Source organism: Daldinia caldariorum (genome assembly GCF_022478825.1).
Source record: "Daldinia caldariorum strain CBS 122874 unplaced genomic scaffold F4812scaffold_7, whole genome shotgun sequence".
Lineage (NCBI taxonomy): Eukaryota > Fungi > Ascomycota > Sordariomycetes > Xylariales > Hypoxylaceae > Daldinia > Daldinia caldariorum.
The window spans coordinates 1,131,365-1,156,245 of NW_025953043.1; the positions used below are offsets into that span (position 1 = coordinate 1,131,365).

A 24,881-nucleotide genomic window follows, 5' to 3' on the forward strand; every position below is an offset into this window, starting at 1 on the left:
GGATGCAACTTTCCTGCAACGAGGCTGCGGTGTTCCAATAGGAAGTCCGCCTGCATGGTGAACGGATGAAGCATCATGCAGGAGTCTCACCGCCCAAAAGTCAAATACACCGCCTGGAAAATTGCTTTGAAAGTCAAGCTCCGCGAATGTTGGAGGTCAAGCTATATACTGTATGGATCAATTATTACTTAAATATAAATGACACTTCAGCCAGGACTAGGACTCGGGAGTCCCTAGCTAATTGCCGAATGCGACTTACGGGGAAAGCCTCAGGAGTTACGATCTGCGGTCGGGTTGAGTCTCTCTATGCACGTAAATTATATTCTCAACCCGGATTTAGAATCACGATCCTGTCGATACCTAGATATAGAGCCCAAGGTATGCATCTTGTCATTACTGGGCGCAAGGCTGGCGTATGGATCGCAAGCATCACACTCAAAATTCCATCATCGCATCACGCATTTCATCCATGTTACTTTGCTACCCTTTATAATACCTCTTTAGCTACCTAAGCAATAGTCTTCCAAGGGTCGTTTCGTGGTGATGAGTAGCTTCAACCCCTCATCATATACGTGGTAACCGAAAAAGATGTTGGATGGTCGCAGTCGCAGTTATAACCAACCGACCTGATAGTTTTGATAGGCCGGCCTGGGACTTGGCTACCAGGCTGTGTTGTGTTGTGCGGTTTCTCACCCCCCAGCCTGGGATCCTAATGTTACACGTTGGGTTGCCAGGTAGATAATATCACTTTCTTTATGCGCTCTTAACAATCTTGTCATCCTTGAACTCAACCTCCCGAATGCCATCTTTCGTAACCGCCTTGACCGTCATGCCCTTGAAATCAATAGGTAAACGTCGCTTCAGTTCGTCTGTGCACATCTCAAGCACCTTAAGCCCTTGCACAAACGTCATATCCGGGTGGTGGTGCTTGTCCAGGATCGAGAGGCAGTAGTATTGTGCGTAGCCGTGCGCCGCATACGGGACAGATGCGAGAGCCGCAAGGTAGTCCAGCCAGTATAGGCTGGGCTTGTGGGTGATGGGGTCGACGCCTCCTAGTAGCAGGTTGACGTTGTACGGTTTTCTAGATCTTAAGCTTGACGCAAGCTCGCCGCGGACGTAATGTGCAAGCGCCGTGGGGGATAAATCTGTCTCGTTCCGCATCGAATAAAGCTGGGCATTCGCCTGGATATACTCGGAGAATTGGACTGATGACAGGTTAGCTTTTAGAGCCGTACACTCTTTTTTAGAAGTAACGCACTTGTATCGCCAGCTTCTCCAGAGAAGGCGATTAGCGTGTGCTTGTTGAGCGATCTCGTCTTGTCATCAGAGGCCTTAAGGATGGTTGCTCCCCGCATCGCAGCTTTAGAAGCTGCGATTAAGGTGAAGTCCTTGCCGGTGATTCCTATTAGTACCTCCCTGTTTGGCTAATGTTAGCATAATTGTTTGACTGGCATTTTGAGTGTGTCAGACAGCATACATTTTGGGATATTTATTCGGGTAGTGGGGGTGGTGAGCTCAGTTGTTGTTTGTAGTTTTTTGTAGTTGTTAAAGAAGCTCTTGTTTCCTAGGGCACTGGGCGCTGTATGTGAACGTCCAGTGTGTTACAACTTGTAGGTATGTAGACGCGCAAGGTAGCTACAGCCTAGCGCAGCTGGCTGCCAAATCTAGAGCTTCAGACTAAAGGACATCATTCAATGGTGGAGGGCCTCGGACGTCGGGCGCACTAGCCACAAATTTCCTCAGCCGCGCCCCGCTCTGAGATCACCACGTATCTCTGATAAGTAAAGTCAATTGTTCCAACTTCCCCATAGTAGCATAGGTATCTTCGTACCTCTAGGGACCCCTGTCAGTGTGTCCCGCAGGACGCTCAACTTTTTTTTTTTTTTTTTCTTAGCTACGAAAACCAAGTCTTTTTTTACTTCAAGGCATGGAAATTTTCTAAGGGCACGCACGAGACGACTTAAATACGCGTTCGCATTAATTGGTCCCAAACATTGTATAACACAATTATGTCGTCTTTCTTTTCAGTTCCCGGCGCTCAGAAAAAAAGAAAGCGAGCACCTGCTATAGACGGACCTAAAAAGCGAGTCGCGACCACGAAGACTTCGAAGACGCCCTCAAAACCCGCCCCTACACCCAGAAAACGAGTCGAACGAGATGAATCTATATCAGGCAGTGAATCTGAGAGCGAAGATGGCGTAGAACAACCAGATGCCCCCGGTTCTGATTCCGAATCGGAGAACGAAGGAGAGACGGCTGCAGAAAAGAGGTTAAGACTTGCGGAAAGGTATCTCGAGAATGTCAGGCAAGAAGTCGACGAGACAGGCTTCAATGCCGAAGATATCGACCGCGATATAATAGCAACGCGTTTACAAGAAGATGTAGCCGAAACAAAAGGAAAGGTTTACAGGAAAATTGCATCGGAGCTTGCTGTCGACCGCGCTTCCCATACTCTCTTCCGCTGCAACACGCTCGCAACCACTTCCATTGCCATATGCGCACCTTACGTGTATACGGTCTCGAAGGACCAATGCTTGGTTAAGTGGAAGTTACAAGACTTGCCCGCCTATCAATTCCCCCAAACCACCAAAAAGAAGCCGAAGAAGCCCCCCGCTCCTCCGCGTCGACAACCAATTAAGGTCGCGCTGCGGAAGGGGAACCGGTCGAAGGCGAATGATAAGAACTATCAAGGTCACGTAGCCGAAATCCTATGCGTGGCAGCTTCCCAGGACGGAAAGTTCGTCGTTACGGGCGGTGCGGATAAGCGGTTGATCGTCTACGAAGCCAAATCTTTGAAGCCCCTGCGCGTTTTCACACACCACCGCGATGCCGTAACGGGTCTCGCGTTCCGCAGAGGTACGAATCAGCTCTATTCGGCCTCCAAGGACCGTACCGTGAAAGTATGGAGCTTGGACGAGCTGGCCTACATAGAAACCCTCTTCGGTCACCAAGACGAGGTCGTCGACATCGACGCCCTCGCGCAAGAACGCTGCGTGAGCGTAGGCGCACGCGACCGAACAGCTCGCTTATGGAAGGTCGTTGAAGAGACCCAGCTAGTCTTCCGCGGCGGTTCGATCGACAAGAAGCAGAAGCCCGAGATCGACCCGCGGTCGCTGGCCCACGAGGGCAGCATGGACCGCGTCGCGATGATCGACGACGAGCTGTTCGTCACAGGCAGCGACAACGGCTCCCTGGCCCTGTGGAGCATACAGAAGAAGAAGCCTCTCTTCATCTTAACGCAAGCTCACGGGCTGGAAAACCCCCTAAAGCCTACGGAAGCGTCCGCCGAAGCCGCCCCGACCCCAAAGGTCGTGCCTCCGCCCCAGCCCAGGTGGATCACCGCGCTCCGGACGCTGCCGTACTCGGACCTGATACTAAGCGGCAGCTGGGACGGGTACGTACGGGTCTGGCGGCTAAGCGACGACAAGAGGAAGATCGAGCCCGCGGGGATCCTAGGGAACCCGTCTACCGCTGACGTCCCCCAGGACGCGGAAGAAACAAGCAAAGCCGTGAATAACGGGCCTAACGCCGCCTCGTGGCTGGTCAAGGGCGTGGTGAACGACATCGCGCTGTTCGAGCGGGGCGAGCGCGGCAAGGACGGCCTGTGCGTCGTGGTCGGCGTGGGGAAGGACCACCGCCTCGGTATGTGGAAGAAGATCCGGGGAGGCAAGAACGGCGCCGTCGTATTCGAGGTGCCTAGGACGAGACCAGGGCTAGAAAACGGTGTTGCGGACGGGGATGCGGACGCGGACGGGGATGGGGATGAAGACAAAAGGTAAACGTGCGGGTTCGGAATAGGTAAAATAGCGAGGTAATGCAATGAGCGAGGTTCGAATAAGACCCTACTCTGGAATAAATACCCTATTTTTGAACTATGCACTCTCTCTTGACTCGTAGCGTCGGATCGGGAAAGCCTCTTTGTGAGTGAGCTAATATTGTGAGATGCAAAAGCTTGGAGGGAGACTTAATGCTAATGAGTGAGTGTGAGACGTCTTGCTAATGAATTCTAATCTAATAAGTTGATAGCAACTTCAAAGGTTAATTAGCTCCTACGCACATACGAACATGACTGGGATCTGATGGACCAATCTCGATTTAATAGTGTACTGCTGATTCTATTCTGGTATATACAAGAATAAAAATACACCGCTATTTACCAATTCTCTCTTCGCGAGTAATCTATACCTTGTATAGGTAGGTTAGGTAGGTACCTAAGCCAGGACTATCCAACGTCCACAACGTAAAACTCTCCACCTCGACAAGCGTAGTAACGCGTAACGAGTTTCAAATCTACCTAGCCTAAGCTCAAATCTGTGTCTGCTCCAATATAATTTTATACTGCTTGCGCTTCTTCGCCTTCTTAGTGACCGCCGTCTTCACCGCGCCTAGTCCGCGAGCGATCCCCGCGAAGACGTAGTGCTCCCCGAGCCACGCTATGATCAGATACGCCACGCCGAGGCCCAGGAGCGTGACTTTGAAGGACGGGCTGATCTTGGTCAGCTGCATCAGGTTCCTGATCCAGTGGCCGGGTGAGAATAACATGTATAGAGTTATGCCTAGGGCCGCTACGACGGTACCCACGAACGGCCCTGTATATATTAGGGACGGTTAGCTAGCCATTTCCCCCTCCGACCGAACATAGGGAAGGAAAATCTGATTAATATAAAACTTACAGTTCTGGGTTATGGGTTGTCGGAACGGCCTGCCGGCGTTAAGGACCACACCGATGAATATGTACTCGAAGCAAGACACGAGGAACAAAGTCGTATTCTCCGAATTCTTGATATCAGGCTTATTTCGGTTCACATGCGGCGGTATATACCTGTGTAGCGTTGCGTCAGTACATTATACTAATAGAGTATTTGCTAAGATGTAGCTTACCAGCTCTGCTCCCGCACGAGGAGCCACGCGACAGTTTGCACAAGTATACAGACAGCCATGTGGCATAGCAACGGTACAAGGACCTTTCTCGACACCAGATTTGCCGTCGGTCGTTTCTTGCTGAGAACCGGGAACGGTCCAGACCAGCCCACTAGTAGGTACACAAATCAGCAACTGAGCTTCATCTTACTTTTTTATTCCACTTACTGAATATAGCGATTGGTAATATAAGAAGAACATCTATAAAAAGGAACTGTGAACCAGTTAGCCAAGAACACGTGTGCTGCCGTAGTGGTTCCTACCTGGAAGTCTCCCAAGTTTGAAGCCGAAGCATAAAGGAAGCTGACGGAAGTGAACTGTATCGCCGAATAAAGGCTCATATACTTGAAGCAACTAAAACTAGTCACCAAAGCAGCTCGTCCCTCACTAAGCTTATAGTTAGCGAAACCGGTATACTCTTACACACACGCTTCAAGAGGGTAAACATACCGGATTACGTCGGGGACACATCGAATATCGAAAACCCTTGATGTGAACGGGGCCGCAACGGATGCTTCTGCTTCGGAAAGCGATATTCCAACATCGGCAGCTTTGAGAGCACCGCAATCATTCGCTCCATCCCCGCAAAAGCCGGCACAATAGTCTATGCTCTGAAGTTTCTCGACAAGTTCATGCTTCTCATCTGGAGACATACGTGCAAATACTTTACCTCGAACAAGCATCTGATAGATTGTTAGCGTTTTTTCTTTCTATCACAGAATAATAGTAGTGACATTCAAATGTACAAAGGAAAGCTATACTACATACCCTCTGCATGACCTCGTTTGGAGCGAAGTCGATTATCCACCGGAAAACATCTCCGCTTACTGCGAGAGAGTAGTTTCTGAGATTGGTTATATCGTATGGTAAAGAAGCATCTCTGTCCACGGGTGCAGGTAAAGGCTACACCATCTAAGTCAGCTTGTTACGCCAATTAAATTGCTATATATGTTCTTACTAGTAGGGTTCGATCATTTAGTTGATATGCTTGATCATCTATGCTTTCCCAGTGTAACCGGGCGTTAGGATCACGAGAGTTCCCTGTGAGCATTACGTTAGTGTTTGATAACCTCAAATAAGAGAATTGTCATGGACTGCTATGAAACGACATGGACTTCTCTGTCTTTTCCCTATGGACTAGTTGTGAAGTATGTAGGTCAATGACGGCGGCTTACCTTCAGCAAAATAAGGTACGAAACAATGAGCGTTCTTTTCGATGAGACCGCAGTTCCTCGCCACGCTAATAGCCGTCAAGATGTTGTCGCCTGTAACCATGATGGAAGCGATATTTGATTGGGTGAGCTCCTTAAGCACAGCGGCTGTTGTCGGCTTCAACTTATTTTCGAAGATGATGAATCCGACGAAATCGAGATCAGCCTCAACCTCCTCGCGCTTCATTTTCTGGGATTTTACCCATGATAACTTTTTTATATGTCGAGTAGCGCACGCAATGACTCGATACCCTTTGTGGGTATAGTAAGATAGGAGTTCTTCATAATCCTCAGGGACTATATAATATATTAGCTTATATATAACTTTTTTTTTTAAAAAAAAGAGTTCTTGAGGTTGAGATAACTGACAAGTATCTGGTCGACATATATCTCGCATACACTCAGGTGCGCCTTTGACATAGATATTTCCGCTTTGCTGACCGAAAGCTCGCACGATAACGCTCGCCCTCCGTAGCTGCGAGACGAACTCGAAGCTTCTTATCACACCAAGTTCAATTGCCGCCTAGAATACGTTAGACAGACTGGAAACTCACCCACGCGGTAAGACTTACATTCTGGCCTTCAGCGGTCCCGTATCCATCTGTGTCGTAAAGGGGGCCTATGGGAGGTCGAGCGACCGAAGGAGAGAAACCGCCTTGCTCGTCATCTTCCTGATCAGCGCCACCTTGATTGCCCTCTTCGAATGTCCAGCCAGTGAACTCGAACATCTTGACGTCTAGCGGATCACCGACGAGTTCACCATCGACGGAGCGAAGGGAGTGGCAAGTAGCCATTGTGAACAAAGCAGCGCGAGTTATCCCATATTTATCTCCAGGGCCGGCATCCAAACTTATGCTTGGGACTAACTGGGATGCTTTTGAGATAATATTATCAAACTTTTTTGCTGAACGAGATACCACTTGTACACCAAGAACATCCAAGCCATCTTCAGTCAGAGTACCTGTTTTATCAAAGCACATGACATCCAGCTTCCCGCCCACGTTGACTCTTTGTGGGCTGATGCAAAATATTTGCTTCTTCTTTAGGCGGTTTAATGCGAAATTTGTCCCTATAGTAAGGGTAGCTGGCAGCGCAGGCGGGACGGCAATGGTGATCAGATCTAGGGCTCTAATAAGTATTACATGCCAAGGTAGTCCTAGACGAATGAAGTTGACAAAGGATACAACGAATCCAAGCAGCGCAACACACCCCATCACGGATATGTATCGGAAAGAGTCTCGATAGAATTTAAATCCGGACGGTTTAGGGAACAGCATGGAGCGGACGAGCGAACCCTTGGTTGTGGTGAAGCCAGTCCTTACAACCACAGCAAGGGCAGCGGCCTCGTCATCTCCATTATCTTGTGGTTTCCGGGCTCTGATAATTTTTGTGCCGCAGAAGAGAAAATGACGGGCAACATCGTGGGAGATCGTGGAAGCGCTAAGATTCATAATCTGAAGCGTCTCGTCGGTAGCGGGAATTTTAGAGACCGGTACAGATTCGCCCGTAAGCATACTCTCGTTGACAATGCAATCTCCGCTTAGTAATAAGCTATCGCTAGGAAATTGGGTGAGACTAGGATCACTAATTTCATATACATCACCAGGAACCAGATCGCTTGACGAAACGTGGGCCCCTGAAAGACAATTAGCTTACATGCCTCGCAGACAGACGAAATGGCTACCCTCTACTTACAGAAGCCGTCGCGAAGGACTCGTACATCGCATTCAAAGCGAGAGATGTCACGAAGACGCCGCATTGTCTAATTCAGATTAGTGACGATGCAAAGTATCTTCGTAATAAGGGGAAACAAACAGCACGTGTATCTATCAGAGTCGCTATTATACTACCCGCCGACATAAGAAAGATGCAGACAGCATAATAGTAATACTCGTCTGACGACCAAAGAATTAAACTTGCAATCTGGAAAACGTAAAATGGGTGAAAAATCTGACGCCTGTTAGCTCATGGACTATATTAACACTTTATCAACAAACCAGCACCTACCTCATCTACGAGTAATTGAGGAATGGTCTTCTGCTCGATGTCGATGATATTTTTCCCAAAGACTCGTTCCCTATGCTCTTTCTCTTCGCTATCGATGCCGGCACGAAGGGCTCGCACATGAGTCCACGCCGGATCCTTCCATCCATTGCAGATAACGAACTTGCCCTTCAATGGATGGTAGAAGAAGCGTATATATCGGTAGTTGAGGACCCGGAGCTCATGCAATAATGGATCAGCATCGTCTCCTAGCAGTTGAGCAAACATCTTCTCTGGCGAACCGAATACGGTAGATAAGGGCCGATTATAAGGCTGCGTTTGCACGTCTAGGATAGTCATTTCACCCCATTGATTCTATGGTATAGTAAGCAAGGCGCTCCGAAACATACGAATTTCTAACGTAACTGACCTCGAGCACTACCCACTCACAATCATGGAGCGAACATGGCTTGCCGATTAGCTTCACCTGCCACCGGGGAAGCCATCGGAGAAGGAGATATGCAAGTCCCAACGTCGCAACGCATAGCATAACATATGTAATGTAGCCAAATTTGCTCGTACGAAAGCCAGCTATCACAATGGTGAGATCCTCGTTAACCATATGTAGTTTCTGGCTGACTCGGCTATAACCTCGACCGCTAGCATCCGTCACGCCGCTATCCGTTCGGAGAAGTCTGGTATGAACAGAAGCCCTCGATTGGGTCGAAGATCTCCTTCGCATAGCATAGTCATCATACGAACTACCATTCTCGAGCTCACCTCCTGAACTGCTTTCTTCTTCATTACCTTCCTCTTCGAATTCAAGTGCCATCTCGTCGAAATCAAATGGCATAGCACCGTCTTCGCTGTAGATAAAGCCGGGCTCTGGTTCGTCTTCCTCTTCATCGTAATACGCGAAGCTTGCCGTCGAGTCTGAGCGTTGGCGACGATGGGAAAAAGCCGAGAGGCTGGTAGGCAAACTTTCTGCAACAGGGCCAGAGAACAACTGCGACGCGACCAAAACTTAGAATAAACGATCTCAAATAAGCCATCTTAGCATGAACAATGGACTTGACCTACCTCATCGTGCGCCATCTCTACGTCCTCAAATACGCTCGAGCTACTTTGATTAACGTTTAGCCCGTAAATGGCTGCACGGCCATTGCGCCTCTGCCGCGGATCATCGTTAGGTTCCTCCATAATTAATACACGGTTAACTATGATGGATATCGTATATATAAATCTGCTCAATCGACGATGCGACTACGGCGCGTAGGTACGGGGAGGGAGGGTATAATATGGAAATGAGAGAAGCGCGCTCACGACCTCGTAACTCTGACTATCGATCCGGCCGGGGAAGGACTGCAATGTCGAGGCACATCCTGAATAGTTTATCGAAATATTGAAACACGATAGATCCTCGAGGACCAATTGAAGCACTGGATGCCGACGAAACTTCCTGTAGGGAGGGAACTTTACGAGTTCAAGTTCAAGCTCAAATAATTAATGAGCTACACCGTCTAGACCTGCAAAGATGGAAGATGGCGCTATGCATAGTATTAATCCTTGAACGAACGATCGATTCGTTGACAATGTAGAAGATCCACCAAATGCTTACGACTGGAATGCAAAAAATAGCGATAATGATACCAATAAGTTACCGATAGAAATGATATCAGTAACGATAACGATAAGGCTGAGAGAGAATATGCGATAACGATAAGATATAAGATGAAGTGGGCATCCTGTCTAGAATCCCCGTCTACCATGAAAACTTCGTATTACCCGAATAGGCAAGGCGAAATACCCAATCTAGCGTCGACATTTCCTACATTTCGAAGGTACTACTATATATCTAGGTACATGTATATGCGCATGCAGCATGAGATGACGTGGCTACCTACCTAACCTTCGTAGGGCGTTTCGTAGAAGGTCCAGAAGGTGTAGAAAAATATTTAGTATTTCCAATGCATGCATTTATGGAGTAATAATTGGAAAGTTATTGGCTTGACCCGGGGGGAGAAACGGTGTATGGATAGATGGTAAAATGTACCTGCCTACCAGATACCTGGTATGTAATTCTTTGAGTGCATCCTACGTTTTTACACCGCTTTCATCAAGTTCAGGCCTGTCTGTATCTACCCAGTGCCTATCCACATTTAGGCTAGGCATTCTTTAGGTAGCTCTTACAGAAGGTATAGGCTTGTACACGGCCATTGAATGAGTGAGCATGCTAACTTGATGTAAGTCGCTGCATAAGGACATAGACAGGACATTGACATACAATGACACCTTATGTATACCAGGTACCTATCTATGCCTCCATAACCTAGCTCATGTATGATACATGCCTACATAAAATATATTTATCTTCAAATTAGGTTCCTAGATATTAGGTATCGAATGTTTGCTCACTGATACCTATAACCATAAACAGGTAGTAGTACGATTAATTGGCTTAGGTACAAACTAAGAAACTATAGGTACAGCCAGGCAAATTTGTTACCTGTAAGTGCCCTGAAGAGTGAAAAAAATTTAAAGGGAGAAAAAAAATTTGAAGACGGCGGCACCCAACAAGTTCTTTTTTTTTTTTTTTTTTTTTTTTTTTTTTGTACTGACCTTTGGAGGGGAACAGCGACAGGGTTGCCGCTTTCCCCCACTTCGCCTCTCCCACCAGACCAAGTCCAGTCTTGTTGCCCTCTCTCATCAAATTCCCCATCAATGCGAACCGACTACTTCACCACTACAACTTTCTCCTTCACCTTCCTCCTCACAGTTGGACTCTAAACAAAGTTCAACCTTTCCGTTTCATCAATCAAATTTATCACCGCATCCACCCACCCGTTACACGTCAATACACCGTGTGCGGGTTCCTCGAGTCCATCGATTGTATCTTCGCACCGTTGAACTCGATAAAATAACTTGATACTCTAATCTCTACCTGCATTTTTTTTTCTTTCTCCGCCTCCATTCTAATTACTTCTTTGTGGGCTGCCAAGTGCCTGACCCAATACCGACACATTTACTCACGAATTAATCATAGTCAGCAACTTTGCCGACAGAATCACCAACAATGGCGGAACCCATCAAGAATCGACGCCCAGAGGTCCCTGCTCCGTATGTATCGTCTGCCTTTACCTATCTATATATATATCTTATAATATATGTCAATCTTTTCTTTTTTTTCTAAGACACTGACTTTTAATTTCCTCTCCATAGTACTCCGCAGAACACACCTGCAAGCAATGCCCCCATCTCTTCCCATGCCCAACAACCGGGCGTTGCTAGTATCAAGGAAGGTATGTTAATCCACAACCCCGCCGGAATTCCTTCTACGGGGTTTACCGTGACTAACTTTGTTTGCGCTACAGAGGATCTCGACCGCGCTGCGGCGGCTTCCATCTTTGCCCAGAACCCTAAGCTGGTTCAGATGATTCAAGGCCGACTTGGTTCCCTAGTCGGTCGTTCTTCCGGTTACATAGAGTCTCTGCCTAGCGTCGTTCGTCGCCGTGTTGCCGGCTTGAAGGGCATTCAAAAAGATCACTCCAAGCTAGAGGCTGAGTTCCAGGAAGAGGTTCTTCAGCTAGAGAAGAAGTACTTCGCCAAGTTCACACCTCTCTACGAGAAGCGTGCCGCCATCATCAACGGCAAGGAGGAACCCACCGAAGAGCAAGTCAAGGCTGGTGAAGACGAGAGTGAGAAGGACGATGCTGAAGCCGAGGCTGAAAAGGCCGAAGAGAAGGTCACTCCCGAGACTGCCGAGCTCGTCAAGGGTATCCCCGAATTCTGGCTATCCGCCATGAAGAACCAGATCTCTCTTGCCGAGATGATCACCGACCGCGATGAGGCTGCTCTTCGCTACCTGACTGATATTCGGATGGAGTATCTCGACAAGCCGGGATTCCGCCTCATCTTCGAGTTCGCCGAGAATGAATTCTTCACTAACAAGACCATCACCAAGACGTATTTCTACCAGAACGAGAGCGGCTACGGTGGCGATTTCATTTACGATCACGCCGAGGGCGACAAGATTGACTGGAAGGAAGGCCGTGATCTTACTGTCCGCATCGAAAGCAAGAAGCAGCGAAACAAGAGTAAGTCCTCATAAAGCCGATTCGTTAGCACCATTCACTGACCCAAGCAGACACGAAGCAAACTCGCATTGTCAAGAAGACGGTCCCTACCGAGTCGTTCTTCAACTTCTTCTCGCCGCCTAAGGCCCCTACCGACGATGATGACAACGACGCTGCTTCCGACATCGAGGAGCGCCTGGAGCTAGATTACCAGCTTGGTGAAGATATCAAGGAGAAGCTGATTCCCCGAGCTATTGACTGGTTTACTGGTGAGGCTTTGGCCTTTGAGGAACTCGACGACCTTGACGACCAGGAGTTCGATGAGGACGACGATGAAGATGACCTTAGCGAAGATCGCGATGATGAGGAAGAGGAATCTGATGACGATGTTTGTCTACCCTTTTTTGACACATTACCGCGGGGAAATCAAGCTAATAATTGACGCAGGATGACGGTGCGAAGCCGAAGCAGGAGGCGCAAGAATGCAAGCAAAGCTAAATCTTGTCCCTGTTTTACGACACTCTCTACTTAATTCACGTCGCGGATCCTAGTTGGAAAGGAGAGGAGGTAATAGAAGCTGTCCAGGCTATCTTATCCTTCTTAACCCAATCCTCTCTATTGTTCTATCGACTCGGACAGATTTAATATTGCGAATTTGTCGACTCTCTACGGGGGTCACACAGAAAATGGTGGTGGAATCATGTGCAAAATAGACTGGCCACTCCCACTTAGGTTCTAGGCTGCTTTCAGCATCTCGTTCTGTACTTCTTGGTAGTTGTCTTCGTTGTTTTCTTCCAGCATGAGGCTGGTCTGGAGTAGTCGGTTGGCCGGAAAGGTGATTAGCATATTACGAACCCAGACGTTTGGAGGTGGACCTAAGTTACATAGGTATAGGTAGGGCATACTTCAGGCCGGCACGAGGGGAGGAAAATGTCAAGCTGCTTGACTCGTCCATAATGCACTCAACCAGAGAATCACTCGAAGTTGATGGAAACTTGCGTCTTGCATATATGTACATCGGATGTTGCACATAGAGCTGATTTGCTCTGCCCTCCGGGTATTGTTTATTGTATGGTTCCTCCACGTGCTGCCCACACATAATTTTGGTGAAATAAGCACTCCCCCCCCCTTTTTTTCATCCGTCTACCCAATATCTTTCGAAGTGCTCTTATGTCTCCTCTTTCAGTCAGTTTAAGTATATGTTAAGTCACTCGCCTTGAGTTTATCTACATAGCACGGCTGTAATCGTAGTATAATAGTATACAACTACCTACTTGTAAACATGTAATACCAGCCCGTGACTCACGGTTTTTTTTTATAATGACGTCCGATGACGGGATCTAAAATATGCGAGTTAGATTCTAATCCATCTTATTTTTTTTGCTCATTTTATGACTGATGAGAGTAAAGAAAAAAAAAGTTGGGTCTCTTGGCTTATTACGTGAAGCGATAGGTTGATGTGGATACATATAGGTGTATATTAACAGGCCGGACGGGTGGCTAGGTAGTAAGCCTGTAAGTACCTAATTGCTAACGATATTCCTAACCACGTACTTGTACCTAATGCGCTAAGCCATAATTGTGGTAATTCTGGTACCCTCTCCGGTTTCTGTAATAAGTTTAAACTAAAATAAGTTTTTGGAACTTTTTGAATAATAATCGTCCTCAAAACTTTCCCCGATTCTGAGTCAAATTACAACCCGTTCATGGGCTATATGTAGCTAGCCATTCCTCAGATTATTTCCTAAGTTTGCATCCCAGTGTCTCAGATAACCCAAATAACCTAAATAACCCCAAATAACCCAAAAATTGCGAAACTATGTCACAAGCACAAAACATCACCAGGGCCCCCGAGGCCGAGCTGTCCGTCTCGCCATCCACTGCTACATTCCACTCCCCGCTATCCAGCTTTGGCGGCGGGGCTCTTCCCCAGCGTGGCCAGCTAAAGCAGCTCAAGCCCTTCAACACTCAAGATATCAAGATCCTCTTGCTTGAGAATGTCAACCAGAGCGGTAGGGATATCTTGACTGGTCAGGGTTACCAGGTCGAATTTTACAAGAGCTCGTTACCCGAAGATCAGCTGATCGAGAAGATTCGGTAAGTTATGTTTTTTCATGGTTTTCATGTTTTACGTTTTTTTTTAAAAAAACAAAAAGAAAAGAAAAAGAAGAAATAAGAGAAAAAGAAAGAAATCTTGTAGCAGGCTCTAATAAAAATCGATAGAGATGTCCATGTCATTGGTATCCGTTCAAAAACTAAATTAAGCGAAAAAGTCCTTCGCGAGGCCAAGAACCTCTTGGTGATTGGCTGTTTCTGCATTGGAACCAACCAGGTTGACTTGGAGTATGCTGCTCACCATGGCATTGCCGTCTTCAATTCGCCCTTTGCAAACTCCCGTAGCGTGGCCGAGCTTGTTATTTCCGAAATCATAGCTCTAGCCCGCCAATTGGGTGACAGGTCCAACGAGATGCACAGAGGCACCTGGAACAAAGTCAGCAACAAGTGCTGGGAAATCCGCGGCAAGACTCTTGGTATGTTTATATAACTTAGACTCTCCTATAAACATAGGTTAGGATTATTAATGTTGACTTCGTATCAAGGAATCATCGGATATGGACACATTGGTTCCCAATTGTCTGTCCTTGCGGAGGCTATGGGAATGTCCGTCATTTATTATGACGTCGTGAACTTGATGGCATTAGGTACGGCTCGGCAAGTACCGAAGTTGGAGGATCTCCTGAGAGAGGCCGACTTCATAACTCTGCACGTCCCAGAGCTACCCGAAACCAAGAACATGATTTCTGCGGCGCAGTTCAACCAGATGAAGGACGGCTCATACCTCATCAATGCCAGCCGTGGAACTGTGGTTGATATACCGGCCCTAATTAACGCCATGCGCAGCGGCAAGATTGCGGGAGCTGCGCTAGATGTTTACCCGAGCGAGCCGCGCGCAAACGGCGACTACTTCACTAAAGACCTGAACGGCTGGGAGGAGGACCTTCGCAGTCTGAACAACATTATCCTTACTCCCCACATCGGTGGTAGCACCGAAGAAGCTCAGCGAGCAATCGGTGTAGAAGGTAATCAAGTCTCCAATGTGCCACTTTTGAGATCTGCAATTTAATATTAACGTCACTTAGTCGGCGAGGCTCTGGTCCGATATATCAACCTGGGCATTACTTTAGGCAGTGTCAACATGCCCGAGGTCAACATGCGTTCACTAACATTGGAGGAACCCGACCACGCCCGAGTAAGAATTCTCCGGCCTCATACACTCCTATTGCAATTTCTAACTTGCAACAGATTATTTACATCCACAACAACGTTCCTGGTGTTCTCCGCAAGGGTTAGTCAAGTAAAAGCACATGTGATTACGTCTGGATACTTACACATAAGCAGTGAACGAGATTCTTGGAAACCACAACGTTGATAAGCAGATCAGTGACAGCAAAGGAGATGTACGTTCTTCCACATACCATCGTTTGCTGTGGCCCAAGCTAACATACGCAGCTTGCCTATCTTATGGCTGATGTTAGTGACGTCCAAACGAGCGATCTGAAGGAGATTCAAGACTCACTTGAAGCACTGAGCTGTAAGTCACAACACCTTGGCGTCGAGATATACTCAGCTAACCCATTTCACACAGCCCGTATTTTGACGCGCGTGCTATACTAGGAAAGGGTTACGGTAGTTGGTGGCGGGTAGTAGGTGGATTGTAAGTTTTTTTCTTGGTTGATGTTGATGGGAAAGGCGTTGAAGCCGAACGAAATAATTATCGCATTTATGGGTATCTAATACAAAGAAAAATTCAACTTATGGGGAGACGGATACCCGAGAGAAATTGCATCAGCATTGGTTAAAGGGGGGAAAAGGGGCATGAGGTTCAACATTAAAAGCCCAAGGCTTAGGTTTAGGGGGTATCATTACTACATTATCACATTACTACAGCAGCATAAACATCTACTTCGCAGATGGTTCACTTTATAGAGCTTGATGTTATTATTATATCCGAACGGCCCGGATGCTCCACTGAATGTTTAGTGATTCCTGTTGTGAAGAGCCGCGCGAAGTTAGAAACTAGGAGTTTTTATCCACGCATATCGCCGGCGACACACTGTAATTACTGATAGGGGATACATACAAGGTACATATATACGGTGCTCTTTGAAGTTGTCGATACTTTCTTCTTCTAGTTACTCGAAGTGTTTAATAGCTACCTCTAGTCGATAAGTTAAAATCACTAGGAACTTTCCCCCCCCCCTTTTACTATGTACACTAGAGCAACGCAGGTTGCCAGCTTGTGGCTTGTGCTCGACCCGCGTAAGAAGGAAAACGCTCCGGGTTGCCGAGGAAGATGAAACAGCCATTCCGTCGGCCAAGCGTGTAGATACCCGTTACGTTTACCACGTATGCATGCATGTAGGTAGGTTAGGTACCTTGTATGCACTTGTAAATCTGGGGATGGATAGGTGAATGGTTCGGCCGTTGGTCATTGACGGCTGTGCTGTGTAAGTAAGAGTCGGGTTCCTATGCACGCACCGACCATGTTCGGGCTGCCAAATGCCCCTTGCCGGACACTGACTCTTGTACCTAATCCAGAATAAATGGATTTTGATACCCGCTTCCTACGATATTACAGATAATGGTATATACATTTTTGATGATATTCAGTAAACATTTTTACATGATTCTTTCAGTTCTTGTAAGGCTGGATAGGTAGGTAGTTACACGGATCTATTTGTTATAAGTGATTAGAAGAGACCGGCTTGATATCGGCGGGAGAAACCTTGAGATATTTTCCCCTTCCTCCTTCGCTTCGCTAATTCATTAGACGGTCAAGGATCCTGGAAAGGAGGTAGATATGGCGTGGAGGCTAGGAGGGGAGGGAATATGGAGAACTTGAACACCTGAAAGGTAACTACCTAGCTCTGAACTTTTCAAGATCGCGTATTTTATTTTATTATATTTTATTGTATTGTATTCTTTTTGATTGGTATATTTTCCCTGTGGCTTGGAAGGGATATTCATTAGTAGGAGGGACAAGAAAGAATGGCTGAAATCTATCTGTTAAGACATTTAATGTAGGCAAGTAGCCTGTAGGTACGTAGGTGGCTTCTGAATTGTAACCATAAAGTGAGATATTGTAAAATATAAAATATCCCACTTCCGATAGGTAAATAGGTATTTTCTTTTAGATGTATGCAGGTACATGGTTCTTTTTTTTTCTTTTTATTCTGGACATAGGTATCCATGCCACAAAACCTACATGTTGCATCACTGTTAACTCTCTTTTTTGATTGATCGGAGCAGGTTGTCACAACAGCGCATCAAACGAAAATAGACCTGCAGAGTTCGACAAGCACACACAGACACACACACACACAACCCTTTCTGCACGAAAAAGGGAGGAAGTAAAAGGAATGACCTACTAACGAATAAGTTAGGTGGAGGTACGATACTATGTACAATACAATACCTATGATGTACACCGACTTACATAGTAAACTAAACGTTGGATGACTTGTAAGACGCACCTATTCTCTTAGTAACATTTTAGCAAGTAACAGGTAACATTTACTTCTGCCACATACGCACCTACGTGCTGTAATAGCTGTACATAGTACCTGCCCGTAACCAGCCCGTACCGGTTTCTACCCCCCCGAACAAGGTAAGCCCGGCCCTTCAAGTAGCGAAAGAATTAAAAATGGCTGGAGGACCCTTTTCTCGAAGAAAAAAAACCCCAACCCCTGTTACCGGCCTCGAACTAAGCTGGAGTAGGTAACGCGCTCCCCTTTATCCCCTACCTCCCCTAAATTTCAATGATTTGAAGGGCGGGTTTTGGACGTTTGGGATACTGGGACTGGGACACTGAGACCAGCACCTGGGCACTGGGTTTTGGCAGCCATCCGCCATCCGCCATCCTGGCCCATCCTAGCTCATCCATTAAAAACCGATAATACATGCTAACCTCTATGTAATGTAACCAGTATTACAGGTATTGCATTGTACATACAGCGGTACAACATCACACAACGCCGTCGACAAAAACTCCCCATCACCTTATTTTATTTCTCCTTCTTCAATACATAGTAGTTGCGAGCATCACTGCCATAATCTACTTCTTCTTTTTTTCCTCTCTTGAAGGGCCTGCCAAGTTTTAGATCCCTTTTTTTCTTCTCCAGGCCCTCCTCTCTCTCTCTCACTTCTATACACCGATTCTCTAGTGACTTTATAGAGGCTTTCTTTCGTTCAAGTACATATTTCCTCGCTTGTCCTTCCTGTCCAACCAGCGAAATTCGAGCGAACCCCCCGATACGAATGCCTCGTGCTACTTACCGCTTCCCCCTTATAAGTGGCCTAATATCTTTCCAGCTCTCGCGACGCGACCGAACTTAATTTCTACTATATTCCCCCTCCTCCCCGCACGAAGTTAATTAAGTAGCCTCTCATGTCGCATAGCTACGATGTCGGTACGAGAGCTTGGCAGCCGGATGCCACCGAGGGCTGGGTGGCGTCCGAGGTTGTCAAGAAGACCGTCGACGGTGACAAGGTGACCTTGGTATTCAAGCTCGAAAATGAAGAGGTATGTGAAGCTATTGTCGTCGATGTCGTACCTAAAATAACCTTCAAGCACATGTTGACCGCTAATCTTTCTCCCCCCCTCCAGACCAAGACGATAGAGCTCTCCGCCGAGGCCCTGCAAAATGCTAACGATCCGTCTTTACCACCGTTGATGAACCCTTCCATGCTCGAAGCCAGCGATGATTTAACAAATTTGTCCCATCTTAACGAGCCGGCCGGTATGCATAACCCCGCCAATATCGGCGAGCCCCAGTGTGGGATCCAGATATTGACCATCCTGTCCATGTAGTACTCCAGGCCATCCGTCTACGATATGCGCAAAAAGAAATATACACCTACAGTGGTATAGTCCTAATAGCTACGAACCCGTTTGCTCGGGTCGACTCTCTCTATGTCCCGGGCATGGTTCAAGTTTACGCTGGCAAGCAGAGGGAGACGCAAGCCCCCCATCTGTTTGCCATCGCTGAAGAAGCTTTCATGTGAGCATAACCTGCTCCTTAGTGTCTTATTTTATTCCGTATGTAGCTAACCCCTATACGTAGAAAAATGGTTAAAGATGGCCGGAATCAAACAGTCGTAGTTTCGGGAGAGTCGGGTGCTGGTAAAACCGTCAGTGCCAAATACATTATGCGATACTTCGCTACGAGAGAATCCCCAGATAATCCAGGGGGTCGAGTCAAGAAGGGTTCCGAAGGCATGAGTGAGACGGAAGAGCAGATTCTGGCGACTAACCCTATCATGGAAGCATTTGGTAACGCTAAGACTACCCGAAACGACAACTCTTCGCGATTTGGAAAGTACATAGAGATCATGTTCGACAATAAGACCAACATTATCGGCGCTAGGATCCGGACGTATCTCCTTGAACGGTCGAGATTGGTCTTCCAACCCCTGAAGGAAAGGAACTACCACATTTTCTATCAGTTACTGGCCGGTGCATCAGACAAGGAACGACAGGAGCTTAGCCTGCTACCGGTCGAGCAGTTCGACTACCTTAACCAGGGAAACTCTCCTACGATCGATGGCGTGGACGACAAGGCCGAGTTTTTTGCCACTAAGAGTTCACTGAAGACGATCGGTGTCGACGAAACTCAGCAAGCCGGTATCTTCAACCTCCTCGCCGGTCTGCTGCACCTGGGTAACGTTAAGATCGGTGCTTCCAGGAACGACAGTGTACTAGCCCCTACAGAACCTTCTCTGGAGAAAGCTTGTAGCATTCTTGGAATCGACGCTACGGACTTCGCCAAATGGATCGTAAAGAAGCAGCTTGTCACTCGAGGCGAGAAGATCGTCTCAAACTTGACGCAGCAGCAAGCTATAGTCGTGCGAGACTCGGTGGCCAAATATATCTACTCAAGTCTTTTCGACTGGTTGGTGGAGGTCATCAACAGGAGTCTTGCTACCGACGAGGTTTTAAGCCGTCTTACCTCGTTCATTGGTGTTCTTGATATTTACGGTTTCGAGCACTTTGCTAAGAACTCTTTCGAGCAGTTCTGTATCAACTACGCCAATGAAAAGCTACAGCAGCAGTTCAACTCGCACGTATTCAGGTTAGAACAAGAAGAATACGTGCGGGAGCAAATCGACTGGAAGTTCATCGAGTTCTCTGACAACCAGCCGTGTATCGATTTGATTGAGGGCAAACTGGGTATTCTGTCCCTTCTTGACGAAGAGTCTAGGTTGCCTATGGGTGCTGATGAGCAATTCGTCACGAAGCTTCATCACAACTTTTCCTCAGCTAAGAACAAGTTCTATAAGAAGCCCCGATTCGGGAAATCTTCGTTTACCGTCTGCCATTATGCCGTCGATGTCACGTACGAGTCGGAGGGTTTCATCGAGAAGAACAGGGATACAGTTCCCGACGAGCACATGGAGATTCTCCGAGCAACGACCAACGAGTTCCTCAGCAGCGTGCTCGCAGCAGCATCCGCCGTCCGTGAGAAGGACGTCGCGGCTTCCGGCTCCGCCGTTGCGAAGCCCGCAGCTGGAAGGAAGATCGGAGTTGCTGTTAACCGCAAACCGACTCTCGGTGGCATTTTCCGTTCCTCATTAATCGAACTGATGAACACCATCGGCAACACAAACGTCCACTACATCCGTTGTATCAAGCCGAACGAGGCCAAGGTTGCATGGAAGTTTGAAGGACCTATGGTTCTCAGTCAGCTGAGAGCTTGCGGTGTCCTCGAGACTATCCGCATTAGTTGCGCTGGTTATCCAGGTCGATGGACATACGAGGAATTTGCCCTTCGGTACTACCTATTAATACCGTCCAGCCGATGGCAAACCGAGATTCGACAGCTCGTCAAGGAGATTCTCGCGCAGGCACTGGGTTCGCTCACGGGTACTGGAACCGACAGCTACCAGCTAGGTTTGACCAAGATTTTCTTCCGTGCGGGTATGCTCGCGCACCTGGAAAACCTCCGCCAGCAACGGATGACCGAAGCCGCTACCATGATCCAGAAGAATCTCAAGGCCAAGTACTACCGACGCAAGTATCTCGAGGCAAGAGCTGCCATTGTTACATTCCAGTCCCTTGCCAGAGCCTATCATACCCGAAAGGCCGCTCAAGAACTGCGTACAGTCAAGGCTGCAACAACAATACAAAGAGTATGGAAGGGATATAAGCAGCGCAAGGCGTTCCTGCGTGTTCGCAACAGTGTCATACTTGTACAAGCTGTTGCGAAGGGTTATCTGCGAAGGAAAGAGATTATGGAAACTCGCGTGGGCAACGCTGTTCTTCTAATCCAACGAGTGTGGCGATCGAGACGACAGGTCAGGACGTGGAAAAATTATCGCAGGAAGGTTATCCTTGTACAGAGCTTGTGGCGCGGAAGACAAGCGAGGAAGGAATACAAGACGAGGCGCGAGGAGGCTCGCGACCTGAAGCAGATTTCCTACAGGCTGGAAAACAAGGTCGTCGAACTTACACAGTCTTTGGGTACTATGAAGACCCAGAACAAGAGTCTTCAGAGCCAGGTGGAAAACTACGAGAACCAAATCAAGTCGTGGAAGACCCGTCACAACGCCCTCGAGACCCGGACAAAAGAGCTTCAGGCCGAGGCCAACCAGGCTGGTATCGCCGTAGCCAAGTTACAGGCTATGGAGGAGGAGATGAAGAAGTTGCAACAGAACTTCGACGAGTCAACCTCAAGTGTCAAGCGGATGCAAGAGGAAGAGCGGGAGCTCAAGGAGTCCCTGCGAACCGCAAATGCCGAGCTGGAACGCATCAAGCGGGAGAGCACGCTTCACGAGAACGAGAAGATGACCCTGCGAGATCAACTAGCCCAGATGGCCGAAGAGCTCGAGTTGGCCAAACGGTCGGTTCCTCTCAACGGAGAGCTTACCAACGGCAACGGTGTTACTGCTCCTCCCAACGGTCTCATCAACTTGGTGTCGTCCAAGAAGCCCAAGCGCAGGAGCGCCGGCGCGGAACCCAGCGGGATGGACCGCTTCAGTGCCGCCTACAACCCTCGCCCTGTCTCTATGGCTGTTACCAACGCCAGACCTACCGGTGGCTACATCCCTGCTGCCGACACTATCGAGATGGAGTTGGAGAACTTACTTGCCGACGAGGATGGCTTGAACGAGGAAGTCACATTAGGCCTAATCAAGAACCTAAAGATGCCATCACCAAACACCAATCCTCCTCCTTCGGACAAGGAGGTTCTTTTCCCCTCTTACCTCATCAACCTTGTCACGTCCGAGATGTGGAACAATGGCTTCGTGAAGGAGTCGGAAAGGTTCTTGGCAAACGTTATGCAGTCGATCCAGCAAGAAGTGATGCATTACGATGGGGACGACGCAATCAACCCCGGTGCCTTCTGGTTGTCTAACGTGCACGAGATGCTATCATTCGTATTCCTTGCCGAGGATTGGTACGAGGCCCAAAAGACGGACAACTACGAGTACGACCGTCTTCTGGAAATTGTGAAGCATGACCTTGAGAGTCTAGAATTCAACATATATCATACGTGGATGAAGATAATCAAGAAGAAGCTTCAAAAGATGATCATTCCAGCCATCATCGAATCCCAATCACTACCTGGCTTCGTTACGAACGAAAGCAACAGGTTCCTCGGCAAGCTACTGGCGACCAACTCGCAGCCAGCCTACAGCATGGATAACCTCCTCAGCCTGCTAAATAACGTTTTCAGGGCGATGAAGGCTTACTACCTGGAGGACAGCATCATAACCCAAACCGTCACGGAACTTCTCAAGTTGGTGGGCGTCACCGCCTTTAACGATCTGCTCATGAGGAGAAATTTCCTCTCATGGAAGCGTGGTCTGCAAATCAACTACAATATCACTCGAATCGAAGAGTGGTGCAAGAGTCATGACCTGCCCGAAGGCATTCTGCAGCTTGAGCATCTTATGGTAAGTGAAACCGAAAATGAATCCATGTGCGTGTTTGCGCCATGTGGGCTGTGGCTAACCCTTCGTTTTAGCAAGCAACCAAGCTCCTGCAGCTGAAGAAGGCAACTCTCAACGATATTGAGATTATCCAAGATATTTGCTGGATGTGAGTTATAAGTCGGAAGATTATTCGAAACGCTCGACATGGCTAATTGGTGTTTTACAGGCTATCTCCCAATCAAATCCAGAAGCTTCTGAACCAGTACCTGGTAGCAGATTACGAGCAGCCTATCAACGGAGAAATCATGAAGGCTGTCGCGTCTAGGGTAACGGAGAAGAGCGATGTCCTTCTGCTCCAGGCTGTGGATATGGACGACAGCGGGCCGTATGAGATCGCAGAACCCCGCGCTATTACCGCTCTGGAGACATACACCCCGTCATGTAAGTCAAAAAGATGGATTACGCTTGAGATGAATTGTGGCTAACGTAGATTATTAAAGGGCTACAAACCCCTCGACTGAAGAGGTTGGCAGAGATAGTGTCTGCTCAGGCCATCGCGCAGCAAGAGAAGATGGAAGCGGACGAATACGACGGTGATGGCGAGTTAGCCGAGGTCGACGAAGTTGAGACCGGTAGCGCGTAGAACAGCAATACGGACGACTCAAAACCCGGCAGACCTAAGGTGCCACGTCTTCCCTTCCCAGTAAGTATATGGCGAGGTCCAGGCGGGTAGAGGCGAGGGAGCGAACATGTCACGATAGACAGTTCATACGGAAAGGCTGAGACAGCTGGCAACCTTTTGAGGTCTTGCTGGTGGTACCTGCATGGTGGGAGAGAGATATGACGGTCGGGCGAGCCCAAGGTGCACACATTTAACGGATATCGAGGCATGATTGAACTAGAAAGGCTCGTACGGACCGGGGGGCGTTTTGACAATGCATGCATGCAAAAGCCGCCTCTTTTTTTATTTTATGACGAATCTTTTTATTTAGACCGGCACCGGTTTTCCAGCTCTTCATTGTTGGTGGTGTCGGGAGAGAAGGAGGGAGGAGGAGGATGAAAGGGGTGTATACCAAAAAACAGAGAGAAGAAAAGAAGAGAGAGGGAGAGAGAAGGTGGTACTGTAACATCTAGCTAAGATGGGTATGGGTTTTGTACATGCTGTTGCTGCTGTTGCTTGCTTCACTGGACGAAGAAGAGACGATGCGTTTTCGTTTTCGTTTTCTTGGTCCTGGGGAAGTAGCGTTCTTTTTCTTCTTTTCTCTTCCCCTTCTTCTTCTTCATCTATGTCTTCTCTACGACGCTCAAAAACTTGAACTAACTAACTACCTGCTACCTAACTTACCTACTTTTAACGCATCTGAATTACGATAATGTCCATGAAAAAAAAATAACTTTATCGAAATCTCCCAATTCTAATTCTAAAAAAAAATTGCATTTGAATAGTTTTTTTTTCGTCGTGTTTGCTGGTTTAAGTGTGTTTGAGAGGAAGTAGAAAGAGAACGGGTTATAGAATAACGAGTGGTAATAGTACCTAGAGTAATGATAGAGCCTAGCAATTAGGTATTAATGAATAAGTAGGTACATACCTATATATACCGTAAAAATGTGGTGAATCTGAAGTCGGTATTCATTTGATATAAGGGGGATGAAATGGACAGATGATGGACGACCTTACCTAAAGTACATAAAGGAGACCCATCTGATTCGACAGTAGCACCACACGTGGCCCGCTTTTATTTTCCTTAGGTGAAGGGGA

General features: G+C 47.6%; 6 protein-coding genes across 6 annotated transcripts; 4 read left to right on the top strand and 2 right to left on the bottom strand.

The window, feature by feature from the left end:
- Nucleotides 1–632: 632 nt before the first annotated feature.
- F4812DRAFT_370426 (nucleophile aminohydrolase) lies at nt 633–1,601 on the bottom strand. Its single transcript, XM_047931924.1, has 3 exons — nt 1,478–1,601; nt 1,259–1,416; nt 633–1,205 (listed from the first exon to the last, which is right to left on the bottom strand). Coding segments are annotated over exons 1-3 (612 nt in total). The 5' UTR covers nt 1,480–1,601; the 3' UTR covers nt 633–753.
- A 295-nt stretch (nt 1,602–1,896) lies between these two features.
- Nucleotides 1,897–3,958, top strand: F4812DRAFT_426980 (WD40 repeat-like protein). Its single transcript, XM_047934061.1, has one exon. It carries the CDS (start codon nt 2,010–2,012, stop codon nt 3,777–3,779), a length of 1,770 nt encoding a protein of 589 aa, XP_047790799.1. The 5' UTR covers nt 1,897–2,009; the 3' UTR covers nt 3,780–3,958.
- Nucleotides 3,959–4,075: 117 nt separating this feature from the next.
- On the bottom strand, nt 4,076–9,789 carry F4812DRAFT_426984 (uncharacterized protein). Its single transcript, XM_047934062.1, has 16 exons — nt 9,195–9,789; nt 8,545–9,120; nt 8,139–8,489; nt 7,947–8,081; nt 7,827–7,893; nt 6,704–7,767; nt 6,501–6,654; nt 6,096–6,428; nt 5,879–5,961; nt 5,689–5,823; nt 5,371–5,603; nt 5,184–5,307; nt 5,089–5,134; nt 4,882–5,032; nt 4,674–4,822; nt 4,076–4,589 (listed from the first exon to the last, which is right to left on the bottom strand). The coding sequence occupies exons 1-16, from the start codon at nt 9,312–9,314 to the stop codon at nt 4,306–4,308; spliced, it is 4,005 nt and encodes a 1,334-aa protein (XP_047790800.1). The 5' UTR covers nt 9,315–9,789; the 3' UTR covers nt 4,076–4,305.
- A 1,398-nt stretch (nt 9,790–11,187) lies between these two features.
- F4812DRAFT_458917 (nucleosome assembly protein) lies at nt 11,188–12,685 on the top strand (the record flags this gene model as incomplete). The annotated part of the gene is made up of 5 exons (XM_047937444.1): nt 11,188–11,231; nt 11,334–11,413; nt 11,486–12,208; nt 12,259–12,575; nt 12,635–12,685. The coding sequence occupies 5 exons, from the start codon at nt 11,188–11,190 to the stop codon at nt 12,683–12,685; spliced, it is 1,215 nt and encodes a 404-aa protein (XP_047790801.1).
- A 928-nt stretch (nt 12,686–13,613) lies between these two features.
- On the top strand, nt 13,614–16,010 carry F4812DRAFT_370459 (uncharacterized protein). The gene is made up of 8 exons (XM_047931925.1): nt 13,614–14,284; nt 14,411–14,718; nt 14,788–15,267; nt 15,328–15,437; nt 15,491–15,533; nt 15,587–15,645; nt 15,698–15,779; nt 15,834–16,010. The coding sequence occupies exons 1-8, from the start codon at nt 14,007–14,009 to the stop codon at nt 15,860–15,862; spliced, it is 1,389 nt and encodes a 462-aa protein (XP_047790802.1). The 5' UTR covers nt 13,614–14,006; the 3' UTR covers nt 15,863–16,010.
- Nucleotides 16,011–18,075: 2,065 nt separating this feature from the next.
- Nucleotides 18,076–23,880, top strand: F4812DRAFT_370596 (putative myosin MYO2). Its single transcript, XM_047931926.1, has 7 exons — nt 18,076–18,770; nt 18,855–18,987; nt 19,059–19,248; nt 19,312–23,143; nt 23,215–23,288; nt 23,349–23,563; nt 23,623–23,880. The coding sequence occupies exons 1-7, from the start codon at nt 18,636–18,638 to the stop codon at nt 23,763–23,765; spliced, it is 4,722 nt and encodes a 1,573-aa protein (XP_047790803.1). The 5' UTR covers nt 18,076–18,635; the 3' UTR covers nt 23,766–23,880.
- Nucleotides 23,881–24,881: the final 1,001 nt, after the last annotated feature.